At 50.0% G+C, this 13579-nt stretch overlaps 1 protein-coding gene across 16 annotated transcripts in view; it reads right to left on the bottom strand.

Annotated features, from left to right (window-relative positions):
• Nucleotides 1–13579, bottom strand: part of GRAMD1B (GRAM domain containing 1B) — a 246331-nt gene that overhangs the window by 92760 nt on the left and 139992 nt on the right. The window contains exon 1 of one of the 16 annotated variants that reach the window (XM_040483359.1): nucleotides 10690–10712. The exons of 14 other annotated variants lie outside the window; for them this stretch is intronic. Coding sequence is in view for 1 of the 2 variants with exons in the window: in XM_040483362.1 (XP_040339296.1) it covers nucleotides 4887–4909 (23 nt within the window). In the remaining variant the exon portion in view is untranslated. Of the gene's footprint in view, nucleotides 1–4886; nucleotides 5413–10689; nucleotides 10713–13579 lie in introns of those variants that run through there. One more of the 16 variants, XM_040483362.1, reaches the window with a different exon arrangement.

Here is a 13579-nt window from a genome sequence, read left to right as displayed (position 1 = left end):
GGCGCGGAGGTGGTTACAAGGTTTGGGTTCTTCAGAGTCCAGTCGGCTCTCCAGAATCTCAAGCTACTGAGCGACCCCAACCTTCACTGCAGCTCACCTCCCGGTAAGCATCTGAATGCCTTGGGAAGCCTGGCTCTGAAGGAGGTCACACACAGGCCTTCCTCCTCCTCGAGAGAAAATTTCTCACAGAAAGAACCTCAAATGAGAAAAGTATAACCTGGTCTGGACCCTTCCCAGAGAAATAAATTCCAAACTTTTTCTTTATGTCTAAGTTAAATCCTCCCAGGCACCGTCACCCATTTCTCCTTTCACGGGTCTACAGCAGGGCTGAAGAAGGAACAGTGTTTGCAGGTCCGAAGGAAAAACACTTGCAAACACTTGTTTGCAGGTCCGAAGGAAAAAAAGCATACTGGACGGCTGATCTTTGGTATCTAATGAAATACGGATGATCACAAATCTCCATGAAACACGGAGGAAATCGAAAATGAAGTTCGGTCCCCGCTACCTGGGGAGGCCCTAAGTGAGCAGGGTCCCTCACACAGCGCTCACATTCCTCAAGAAACGGGGTGAAAGCTCACTCACCTGCTCAAACACAAACAGGAGCTCAAAACTTCTCTATGTGAGGACCACGGCCTGGCCACAGAAATGCTTCCCCTGCAACGTGTCGAGAACTGTACTCTCGTTCCTCTATTTTCCCAGAACCACATTCTTGCAGCACATGGGCTTTCCTGAAGGTCTGGCAGAGCCTCCAGGCTCTGTGAAGACCGCACCCACCAACCCCAACAGATGTGAGGACCGGGAACACAAGGACAGCGAATGAAGACAGATGTCACTGCAGTCTGCCAAGTCCTCTGGGGGCCAAAACAATCTGTACATGGGGCACTCCACCACACTGGAGAGCTTCTTGGTGTTGGGACCCTACAGGATTTAGGAATATCTTTACATATTTCTCACACACACACACACACACACACACACACACACACACACACATAAATAAACAAACAAACAAACAAACAAACAGAAACTCTGTAGAAGCTCAGGACTGGTGAATGCCTCTTTAAAAACATTACATGGCTTCCAAATTGTCTGTGCTCCCAACTCTGCTTTGGCACTGCCCCGTGTGTTTGCACGTGCCGTCTCCTCCACCGTGGCCCTTAACCTCGTGCACCAAGTTATCTGAAGGCAGAATCACAGAGTCATCTTTGGAGAGAGTCTAAAGACCCTGTCGGGGGAGGCTGAAAAGGCAGGATTTCCCTCTCACAATCCAGCCGCTGTCAATCATGGCCACGTGCCTTCATCAGCATCATCCAAAAGCATCCCCTGTGATAACATCCTAACACCATGAGGGGCAGTATTAGTGCTGTACAAAGCACAGCCTCTACTTACCTAACATTGGCCAGCCTTCGAACCCCCTACTCAAATGCCAATTACTCTGGGAAGCTTCCGGGTCACCCCAGCTGAAATGAATCCCAACCTTCTCTCACTGTCTACAGTGCTTGTTGTCTACTGCATGTATCTGTTCTTTAGCATTTACTGACTTGTTTTGGAGAGAGAGAAAGTGTGTGTCTGTGTGGGGGTGTGTGTGCATAGAGGGTGGCTGAAACTTATTCTATCTGTGAAGCTACCAGTCCCTAGAAGTCAGAGGCAATGCCCTTACATTTTTTTAGCCCCCACAATGCCTAAGCACAGGACTGTGAAAATAATAATTACTTGGCCAACATTTGTAGAATGAAGGGAAGAACGAATAATGGACGTACAGACCCTGACTCTGCCCTCTGGGAGAGTAGGTCTAATGCAGATACAATTGCTCGCAAAACTGTTGCTCGCTGTTGCTCGCAAAACTGAAATAATAGTCCAGTAACAGGAGTGCACCCTACCTTTTTCACTAACCAGTTGCATGAATTTAGGCAAAACTCTTTACTACTCTGTACCTCAGTTTCCCTGGTTCTCAAATGGAGATGTCAGCTGCTTCGTGGGGCTATAATAAGGATCAATTAAGATAATGCATTTCCTTATACTATTTTTTTTTTTTAAGAAACTTGTTTTTTTAATGTTTATTTTTGAAAGAGCGCGCTGGTGAGGGAGGGGCAGAGAGAGGGAGACAGAGGATCTGAAGCAGGCTCTGTGCTGATAGCAGAGTCCAATGTGGGGCTCAAACTCATGAACCACAAGATCATGACCTCAGCCAAAGTCGGGAGCTTAACCGACTGAGCCACCCAGGCACCTCACTTCCTTACACTTTTAAAAGTCTAACTAAAAAAATAAATATAAGGCAAGGAGACCACAAAGCAGGGGAAAAAAAGCACCAATATATGGTATTGCTGCATGCAGAGGAAAATGATCTATAGAAAAGCAACCAAGAACAGGTGAATCACTAGGGAAAATTACCCACAAGTCCAAAGCCTGATTCCTATCTGTACACCCTCTCTGTGACTCAGTTTCCTCGCTCTGTAAAATGAGGATCTTAACCACACTGCCTTTGGCACTATAGGACTTCACATATGTGAAGTGCTTAATATGGTCCTTGACGCCCCCGTAAGCACTCAATAAATGTTAGTTGCCATTTTTATTCTTTTTTTTAATCAGCATTATCATCATTTTTTAATATCACTAACACATAGTAGGATTCCAGAAATGTTTCTAGAAGTGACTCAAACACCAGGAGGTCAATTAATTCCATCTTCTTCCGTACGCAGATAACGTTACCCAGCACAGGGCAGCCAATATATTTGGTCACCTCGCTCCTACCAAGTCTCCATGTGGACAGAGGAGAACTCAGACAGGGGATACCACCAAAGGGAGCCGCATTTCAAGCCCACACATTCACAATACAACTACAACGTTGGCCCCTCGACCAAAATGGACCAACAGATCTGCACCTAATGAAAGAAAGAGGGACTCATAGGATCTAACACTAGCCAGGCAGACAGAAACGACAAAACTTCCCCATCCTTGTAATACGGTATTTGGCTGAAAAAGACAAGGTTACCCCAATTACAGTTCCCAGCATAACAATGATCTCCTGTTGAAATGCATCAAGAGATACTCAAGGCAGATTTTTAAAGGCACACGTCTCTGCATGTCCCTGAGGGACCAACAGGGGCTGAGCAGAGAAGCATTTCTGTGTTAAAGTGATGTCTCATCCTGAGAGACAGCCAGGCACCCCTTCAGTCCCAACCGTGGCTGCTGACAGTAGGGGCATGGAAGGACACGGAGTGATTTCCGAAGATGAGCCCAGCACCCCCGCTCTCCCGGCAAGACCTGGATCCTCCTTGGAGGCCTCATCCAAGTTACAGGCCCAGCCTGGCTCTGCTGAGGGACCAAGGGGCGGCTCTGGGTGCTGACTGGGCCTGGCATTCCCAGTGACAACGGATTCTGCTAATGCCTTTCCAATCCTGAAGAACAAGGAACGTGGCCCCAAGAAAGCAGGAATGGCATTGCAGTACCTCTACATCCTTTTCTCAACCTCAGGGGGGTGGGGGTGGGGGGCCTTCAGCACAAGAGCTACAGATAGGAGGGAGTGATACCAAATCTTGAGAAGAGACTACAGGCTGGAGGCGGGGGTCACTGACTATTCACGACCTCAGTTTTTAAGAGTTAAGCTCACAAGGACTAAGCTCCTCCCTTTCCTTTCCGAAAAGTACCTTTTGAAGACCCACTAAAGAGCCCTCTTGCCTAGAGGAGGGCTGGACTAGATTAATCCTGTTAGACTTTAACCTAGAGTAGGAGGTTCTGGAAGGCCAGATGTGAGCTAGAGCCAGGATACCAGGATAGGACGACACGTATTAAACTGCTCAGTACCTACCCCGATTCTGGAAATCACCCTCCCAACCACAGAGATCATTTCCCATGGTCCCACCATGGACTGCGGGTGGACGGCCGGGAGCCGCAAGGAAGGCAGGGCGCATCCCCACGGGAAGCTTTCCCAAACTCCCCTCCTCCCACCCTCCGCTGCCAAGGAGAAAGGCACCATCCCCAGCCCAGAGAGCTGGTCCCCGGTATGCTGCACACACTACCCCGCGGGGAGGGCCAGAACGCTGCCGTGACAAAGTTTCCCAGGCGAAATCTCCAGTTTCTCAACCAGATAAAAAAGCCAATTCGCCCACCCACCCACCCGATTCCGAGGACGAAAGGGAGAGGTGAGGGTTTTATTTTTAAAACGGAAGGTAAAAATATTCTGACTGCTTCTGCGGCTACCAGACAGCTAGCTCGCATCCCAAGCAAGAGGAGGCTCTAATTAATATCCCAACATCAGGCTCTGCAAGAGGTGCCTCCAAAGCCCCAAGGTGTGTGCGTGGTAGGCACGGCAGAGGGGCCACCCCACTCTCCTTTGGACGCCAGGCGTGCCAGAGGTCGGGGCCTGTTCCTCCCGACTTCTCAGAGAGAAGCCTCGAAGAGATCAGAGCCTGCCCGCTGGGATGAGGGTACCCTATGGAGCAGGGCGAGCAAGGCCCCTGGGGCTGGCTGTCAGGCTGGGTAGAGTGCCACTGCCCCCACCACCGGCCGGGCGTGACCCAAGGGACCCTTCTTTACCAAGTTCCCTCAGCATGCACCACCCATTAGGTCCCTCAAAGTTGGAGACTCTTTCCAGCTGCACTTGGATTCTCTTCACAGCCCCCCAACTTCCACCAACCCCCTCCCCCAGGGAAGATGCTGGCAGAAAATAACTGCAGTGAGGTAGAAGCTAGGATGAGCCAGGGAGAGTGACCCAACTTTGTAGGGTGTGCGGCCCCCGTCTTGACTCCTTGAGAACCATGGGGGGGGAGGAGGGGGACAGGCCTGTGTGAAGGAGACCTCTTGAGGATGCTCGGGTGCTGAGGAGGGACATGGGGTTGAAGAACGATGACGAAGAGGAAGGGGCCGTACCCCTCTCCTCTACTTACCAGGATAGCTTGAATCCTTTCATTAGTACAGGCACGGTAATCCACTGACCGTGTCCTTAGCATCCCCGTGACAGCTCCGGAGGTCCCAGGACATATTGGAAAAGATGACGAAGTCCCCAAAGAACAGAAGCCCATGTAATGTGACTTGAACACAGAGAGAGAAAGAAGACAGAGAGAGGGAGAGAGAGAGCCAGCAGCACCAGCCAGAAGAACCGCGGCAGGCTGGGCTCGGAGGCCAAGGGCAGCCTCTGCAAATCCAGCCCCAGGGCTGGAGCTGCCGGCCGGAGCCTTTGCTGCTACTGCCAGCTTCTGATGGGGACAGGCAACGGCAAGGCTGCAAAACAAGCCTGGAGTGGCTGTCAACAGGCAGGCCGGCCGGCCACCCGCCCACCCTCGCCTCCTGCCGGCTCAGAGCAGCCTTGGGGGGGAAAGGACCCAAGGAGAGCCCGGCAGGAGAGCAAGAACCGAGCAGAACCTGCACCTCTCTTCCCCCAGGCGGCGGCTCCCGCAGCTCCATATAATCTCCTCATCAATGCAGTACCCAAGCAAAGCACTGCCAGCCACTTCCGCCCATTTAAAGACACAGCACATGTTTTGTCCCGGGATGGGACAGAAAGTCAGGGAGAGGGTGGGCGAGCAAGGTGATGCCCAAGGAGGAAGAGGAGAGGGGGCAGGAAGAGCTCGAGTCGGGCACTTCCAGGAGCATCCATCCAAGGTGTTAAAATGCCACACCCCGGGGCGGGGGGGGGGGGGGGGGCGCGGGCGCGGGCCGGGGAGCGCTGACCCCAGGCCCTCTGCAAACATCCGGAATCCCAAGCGGAGCAGACCTGAAAGCGCCCCCCGCCCCTCCTCCTGCGGTTAGTGCCTAGAGGCCCAAAGGCGAGCTGCTCAAGACCACCTTAAATAGAATCCTCACCCTCTCCCCAGCAAGGCGGGGCCCGCGCAGCAATGAGATCCCAAGCAGTTCAAGGCACACGGAACACACAGTTCTCTTCCCCTTCTGGGGAAAGTGCCCAGCCCCAGGGCCACCACTTTTGGGGCGCATGGTGAGGCAGCAACTTATGGTGGTCCAGCAGCGCCCCCAGTCACCTGGGGCCTGGAATCCTTTTAAGGTGGCCACGAGGGCCTGGTGTGGGATCTCAACATTTTATCACCAATACCGGGCTCTATCGATGATTCAGACCAGACACAGCATCAAAGAGAGGAGGCACTGAGATTTTCAACTCCAACTAGAACATACAATTCGCTCTTAAAATCCTCCAACCTGGGCCCACTGTGTTCCAGCCCCAGCAACTTACATGGCTATGTGACTTTTTTTTTTTTTGGCCTCCCCTAGATTGCGGACTATCTGGGTCAGTAATGCAGATGGGTGAGAACAAACAAAGAGGAGATTAATTACGAAATAGCAACCTCCAACTGAACCATACTAAGCCTTTACCCGGAAACTTGCCTCAGAGCAATCTACAGACACCCATTCGGGTTGTGTGCACATCGTCTATACTTGACCCCCAAAGTGATAGACAGTCTTAAGAAAAACCAGAGCGCAAGATCCCCACTGGTAACGCTCGCTCTCTGTACTTGTAATTACTTATTACCTGCCTTTTTAGATGGTAAACTCTAAGTGGGCAGGGACAGTGTGTGAGTCCATCATCTCACTGACTTAGGATGGCTTATATACACTAGATACTATTAGCAAGTGTTTAATTGAAGTGGCCTTATTCAAACCTAACTAAAACACTGCAGTCTCTCTCCAGGGTCCAGATGGTCCAGCAAAAACACCCTTTAAGGGATCCTGAGCTTTTAGAGATGTAGTCTCAAAGCAGTCCTGGCCTACAGAATTCTCCTCCGTCCACAGACCCAAGCCAGACAACACTGAAACGCTCTCAAGACCTCAGAATACATCTTTAGTTATGTATCCAGGCCATTCTTTCAACTTAGGTATTGTAGGGCTGCATAAGTTCTCCTTTACAACCTAGGTAATTCACTCCAAGGGCCTCCAGGGACCAGTGATGCCAGCCTCTAGGCAAATGGCACCTAGAATACTCTAGGTAGATGAGAATACTCTCATCCTATCCCCCCTGATCACAGATAACACATGAAACCTGAATCAAAGCTTTCCAAGTATTACATTAGACACACATTACTAAATAGTGAAAATTCTGTATTTTTCAATAAAAATTTTAAAAGCCGTCAAATAAAAAAGAAACCTCCCTTGCAACTACTAATAAGAATTTTGGGGGAGCTTATTTATGTCAGGCATCGTGCTAATAAGCATTTTACTTGTATTATCTCACTTAACACTCACATCCGTATTATGAAGTTGTGACTATCAGTATTTTTCAGATGATGTTATTGAAAATTAAGACTGTAGCATCTGGATTTGCCTAATGCTAAATAACCAACAAGCTGCAAGCCTGAGACTTGAACTTGGGCATGTTCAAACCCAAAATCCAGTCTCTTAATCAGGATGTATGCTTATTAAAAAAAAAAAAAAAAAGGAAAGAAAGAAAGAAAGAAAATCTGTGAGACAGGCTAATAAGGGCCTACACGCTCCCAGGGCAAAAAGAATCCAGGCAACAGGTAAAAAAAAAAAAAAAAAAAAATGCTAAATCAAGTTAGCTGCTTCTTTCTATTACTATTGCTGATAGGTCAGTATATGAATGTGATGGGAGGAACATGAAAAGGAGAATCTAGTTGGTTGCGAGACCATCAACTGCCTCAAATTCCCCTTGGCTCTTTCCTGTTTCTGTAACCTGGGCTCTACACAGAGCTCGGGAACCTGGCTCCATTTTTGTGGTCCATAAGAAAATCTCAAAATATGACCCAAATAGGGCTTTAAAGAGCCATGGGATTGCCAGCTTTCCTTGAAATATATTTAAAGAATAAGACCAAGCAAAATGAAGAGGTGTTCATCATTTAATGTATCTTCCCTCTTTGATCTTCTCCTAGAGGGCAGACAGTTCAGTAGGTTCGCCAAGTTTCCTGACCGGTAAGGTGTCAGCACTGACATCATTCTAGATTACTGTGGGGGTGAGTACACAGGTTAACGGTCAGGCAGGTGCTTTCGATGCTCCTGCTTCCGCCTGAACTGCAATCTGGCTGCTCCTTGAGATCTGTATTTCAGGAAGGATAAGAACTTTTACGGAAAAGGAAAGGCCGAAGAGTTCCATTTCTGGCAATATGGCAGACTAGCTATCCTAATGGACCTTCCTGCTAAAAACAACTAAAAATGCTGGATGAAAGAAAACATTTAGAAAGAAAAACAGAGAGGAAATTTTTTAAAAAACACTTGATGAGGGGCGCCTGGGTGGCGCAGTCGGTTAAGCGTCCGACTTCAGCCAGGTCACGATCTCGCGGTCCGTGAGTTCGAGCCCCGCGTCAGGCTCTGGGCTGATGGCTCGGAGCCTGGAGCCTGCTTCCGATTGTGTCTCCCTCTCTCTCTGCCCCTCCCCCGTTCATGCTCTGTCTCTCTCTGTCCCAAAAATAAATAAAAACGTGGGAAAAAAAAAAATTTAAAAAACACTTGATGAGCTATCGAAACAATAAGACAAATTTAGAAACCATAAATTCAGTGAGGGCAGAAACTCAGAAAATTAAAGAAAGCCTTATAGATATGTTTTCTAGAGAGGGCACTTGTGGCACCCGTAAAACGGCCTTGGTTTTCTGGACCTCACAGAACACAGTGAGCAGAGACAGTGCACAGGCCCACTAATGGGAGGAGGAAAGAGGAGATCACCTCATAAAGTAGGAGGCCCTGCTGGCCTCCCCTAACCCTACAAGTGAGCCTCCAAGAAACTCCCACATGCTGCTAAGGAACTCAAAGACAGGCCTGTCTTCGACCTTGGCAGAGGCTAAACAATCTCCCCTGATAAATCATAATTACCAACTGATCCTCACACAGGCGGCTGCCTGAGGACTTCCTAAACAATTCTCACACACACACACACACACACACACACAAACACAATGTCCAGAAAGCAGAAGGCGGATGAACTCCACCATAGTAAAATGAAGAACATCTGATCCTCAAACTGATTATAAAGAGGGAGAAAAGACCAGGCTTTCCTGGGAGAAGATAACTGCAACAAATGTAGCTGAAAAGGAATTTTAGTTCACAGAATTTATAAATATAAGTAAAAATATCTACAAATAGGAAAAAGAAAAACAATTAGATAAAAAGACAAGGGATTTGAATAAGCACTTTCAGAAGAGGAAGTGATCAATCAATACACATATAAAAAGGTGCTCAACCTCATTAGCACTCAGGAAAAATGCAAGCTTAAAATGCCAATGAGATGCTAACTTTGTACCTATCTGATTGGCAAAAGTTAAAAAGTCTAATAATGTAAAGGTTGGAAAGGAACCGGTGGAGGGGGGGCCCGGGGGGCTCAGTCGGTTGAGCGTCCAACTTCGGCTCAAGTCATGATCTCGCAGTTGGTGAGCTCAACCCCCACATCAGGCTTCGTGCTGACAGACAGAACCTGGACAGAACCTGGAGCCTGCTTCAAATTCTGTCTCCTTCTGTCTCTCTCTGCCCCTCCCCTATTCATGCTCTGTCTCTCTGTCTCTCTCAAAAATAAACATTAACCAAAAAAAAAACAAAAACCCCATGGACATGTATATAGTGGTTCAACTACGTAAGCAAAACCATTTGGTATTTATAGTAGAGTTCGAGAAATGCATCCCCTAACACCTAATGGTTCCATTCTACCAAATGAAGAAGCTCCCATTAGGAAATGTTCGAGAGAGAAACTTCACACGGCACTCACTCTGTGTGGTAACATGGTTTGCGGAAACAAACCCCCAAACCTGGAAACAAATGTCTACCGACAGCAGAAAGAATACACAACTAGGATTTTCTTAAAGTGTGAACAGTCTATAACATTCAGAAAATTTAGGGGCGCCTGGGTGGCGCAGTCGGTTAAGTGTCCGACTTCAGCCAGGTCACGATCTCACGGTCCGTGAGTTCGAGCCCCGCGTCAGGCTCTGGGCTGATGGCTCGGAGCCTGGAGCCTGTTTCCGATTCTGTGTCTTCCTCTCTCTCTGCCCCTCCCCTGTTCATGCTCTGTCTCTCTCTGTCCCAAAAAAAAAAAAAAAAAAAAACGTTGAGAAAATTTATAAATTACTGTCACGTGCAACCAAGCCCATGAATCTTGGAAACAATGTCAAACACGGAGAGCAAGTCAAAATGAAGAAAGCATGACGTATGATTGCATGCAGATACAGTCACAGGACAAACACGTAACAAGATAGATGCTTCACATTCATGTATAAAAAGGTACTCAACCTCATCAGTACTCACGAGTATCCAGATATTCTCTATCTGTATAGCTAGAGAGTGTGTATCCATAAAATGGAAAACCAAGGAAGTGACAAACTCAACATTCTGAAAGGTGGTCAGTGGGCAAGAACATGGAGTCAGCAGGACAGGTAAGAAGTACACTGTTTGTTGTTCCTTCTTTCCGTATGCTTTTTATGTACTTTTTTTATAAATAATCTTTGTCTCTGTTCAATATTTAGCAAAAAACAATTTAAAGATAAACTACATGGGGCGCCTGGGTGGCGCAGTCGGTTGAGCGTCCGACTTCAGCCAGGTCACGATCTCACGGTCCGTGAGTTCGAGCCCTGCGTTGGGCTCTGGGCTGATGGCTCAGAGCCTGGAGCCTGTTTCCGATTCTGTGTCTCCCTCTCTCTCTGCCCCTCGCCCGTCCATGCTCTGTCTCTCTCTGTCCCAAAAATAAATAAACGTTGAAAAAAAAAATTAAAAAAAAAAAATAAAGATCAACTACATAACTGGACACACCTGACACCAATCTTCTCCTTCCAATCTCTGTGAACAGAATGGATGAGAGGAGGGCGGTGGTGGGGAATGGCTGACTGGGACAACGATTCGTGTTGCATTTTCAACATGAATTTTCAAAATCTAAGTTCAAAAACCCAGCCTTCCCAGGCTCATGGATATTCATTCCAACGTCTGTTGTGTTTCTAAGGTCTGATTAACAGAAGGTTGAGCTGTGTCCCTCCAAACCTCTTGCTACAACGGTTTCTTCCAAACTTTACTGGGTTTGGAATACAGGTTAGAAAAAAAGAAAAAAAAAAAAAACCTTTGATTTTAGCTGCTTTGACTTTCTCCTGGTCTCCAAGTCAAGCCCTAAGGTCTCACCACGTGGGTACTGCTCCTTTCCCAAGGCAACGAGAACAGGACTGATGCTCCTCGCCTCATCTGTAAGCAGGCACTGGACTGGCAGGAGGTCTTTCCTTCGGAGCATTACCACTCTGCAGACCCCCAAGGCCTCGGCCAAGGGAAACGTGGAGTCCACGAACCCACCACAGGATTCAGTTGCCCTGACTCCCACCCCTCAGTGGCTCTTTCCACCACCAGAAGCTCACGCCTCCTCGTGACCTTGGGGAGTCACCGGGAGCCCATCTGGGGCAGAAAACAGACAGTGGACAGGATCCCCGAGGCTCCCCTTCTATCCGGAGTCTCTGGGTTCTGCGCTCGCCTCCCGAGGAGAGGAGAGCCGCAGGACCAGGGCAGTGCCGCATGCCTCCAGGAGCTGGCAAAACTGGGGCAGAGCCGTGCTGCAGTCACACGTTGGGGAATCAAAGCTCCAAGCTCAGGCAGGGGAGTCGGCAGGCGCCGAGAGTGTTATATTTAAGGAGCATTTTGGAGGTCAGGAAGCTGGTGAGAGGAGCAGCGGGGGAGGAGTGGCGTCCTAAACACTGCATTTCAACAAGCCTCCTCGTCCTCCAGCCAGAATCCTCTTCCAAATCCCAAACTGCAGTCAATAGAGCCTGTGTGAGGGGGACGGCAGATGGCCAGAGCGGCACCCGATCAGGTGCTCCCCACCACTTCCCTGTCCCCGCCGCCCCCCCCCCCCCCCCGCCACTATTAGTCACTGGCTCTGGGGTGACAGTGTGGGCTGCAGGCATTGGCCTTGCCTTCTGGTCTGTTCATCTGTGTCAGCTCCCAGCCGGGAGCTTCCCGAGCCCGCCCCTCCTCTCCCCTCCCGTGTGGGGGACTCATGTGCACACCCCTGCCCTCCAGCCCCACCAGTCCACTGCAGACAGGGGAGAGGAGGGGAGGGGAGGGGTGGCCCAGGCCACAGAGCAGCAGAGGTTGAGAGGTTTGTGTGGAAAGCAAGTGGGGGCTCGGTTCACTTCAGGCATGCTTCCTTGGGCCTCCATGACCCCAGGGATTTACTTGGGGGGCTGGAGCGAAATAAAAAAAAAAATCAAAATCGAAAATGGACAGACTCACCTCCTCCCCATCCTTCTCTGCCCCTCCTTCACAATCTGCTAATCCAGAATGTTCCAACAGGATGGGCAAGGGCAGAGCCAAACTCCAGCCAGCTTCATCCTGCCCCCAGCTGCTTCACCAGCACAGCTGACTGGAGAGGGAGGAAGACAGGATAGAGGCAGCCTGTCCACTCTAGAGCCTAAAGTGGGCCCCCCTACATTACGCCCTGTGAGTCTCACAAACGCCCCGGCGAGGTGTCACTGAGCCACATCTAACGGAGGAAGACACCGAGGCCCGGCGAGGTCTGCTTCTCTTCCTACCGCTGGTGGCTGCTCCTAGAGCCACAAGACGAGGGGGTGCCGCGGTTGGTAAAATCGGGAAAAGCGAAGAGGTGAAGCCCAGTGCCGGCAGCACAAACCCCCTCGCCTCTCCTCAGCCACCTCTCCTGCTCACCTCACTGGCAGAGCCCAGCTAACCTACGTCTCTCCCTCTGTCCCGGCAACTGTGGACATCCCTCCTCCATGGTGACCGCTCGACTTCCTCGTGCCCGCGAGGGCTGGCGACGGAAATCCCAGAGAGGACCCCCTCGCTCTGGCCTACATCTCTATCCCCTTCCTCTCCAGAACCTCTCCCCAGCTTCCTGAACACCTGCCCGCCTGCCTCAGTGCTGGCTTCTTGGGATGTCTTCTTCATTAGCGTGTTCTCGATCACAAGGCTCTCTGCTGCTAGACAGAAGGGCGGCCCCCAGGTGGTAAAGCCCCCACTGTCAGGAAAGAGGCACACACCTTCCAAAACCCCCCACCCACCGGGAGAGGGGACCTCGCCTGACTTCCCTCATTCTAATTACATGCATAACAAAAGAAAACATCGCTCCTGCCAGATGGAAGAAACAAGGCAGATTTCTAATTACCCACCCTGATCCTCCTGGTTTATCCTCAGGAGAAATTCAGGGTGACTGATGGCATCAGGGACCCAGAAGGGAGCTCATAAACTCAGGTTCTCGCGGGGAGGGAGCGCCCAGACGCCCACGGCCAGCTGCTCCCGCTCTCCTCCCACCGAATGGAGACTTCTCCTTTCTCATCTAAGTTACGCTTGAGAAGGACCGTTAACAAACTGATGAACTCATTTCAACAGGGAAAGACTCCTGGCCAAGGACGCGAGACTGCTGGCAGAGAAACCACTCCGTGAGGTGACGAGCCTAGGAAAACCACATTCTTGACGGACACGGGCCGGACACCAGCCCCGGAGGCGTGTGCTGCGGTTTCTTCTGCGCAGCGATTCCGGAATTGGACGGGAGTTCGAATCCATACGTAACAGCTATGTGACCTTGAGCAAGTTACTTCATCTCTCGAAGCCTCAGCTCCATCAGCACACAAAGGTGATAATGGCAACAACCCACACGGCTGTTGGGTGTCAATGACACAACACATGACGTCACATCGAGTGCCCAGCA

The sequence above is a fragment of the Herpailurus yagouaroundi genome, unplaced genomic scaffold (assembly GCF_014898765.1).
Source record: "Herpailurus yagouaroundi ecotype Mexico unplaced genomic scaffold, PumYag 161, whole genome shotgun sequence".
Taxonomy (NCBI): domain Eukaryota; kingdom Metazoa; phylum Chordata; class Mammalia; order Carnivora; family Felidae; genus Herpailurus; species Herpailurus yagouaroundi.
The sequence above is the reverse complement of the archived record's forward strand: the minus strand, read 5'-3'. Positions and strand labels throughout refer to the sequence as shown.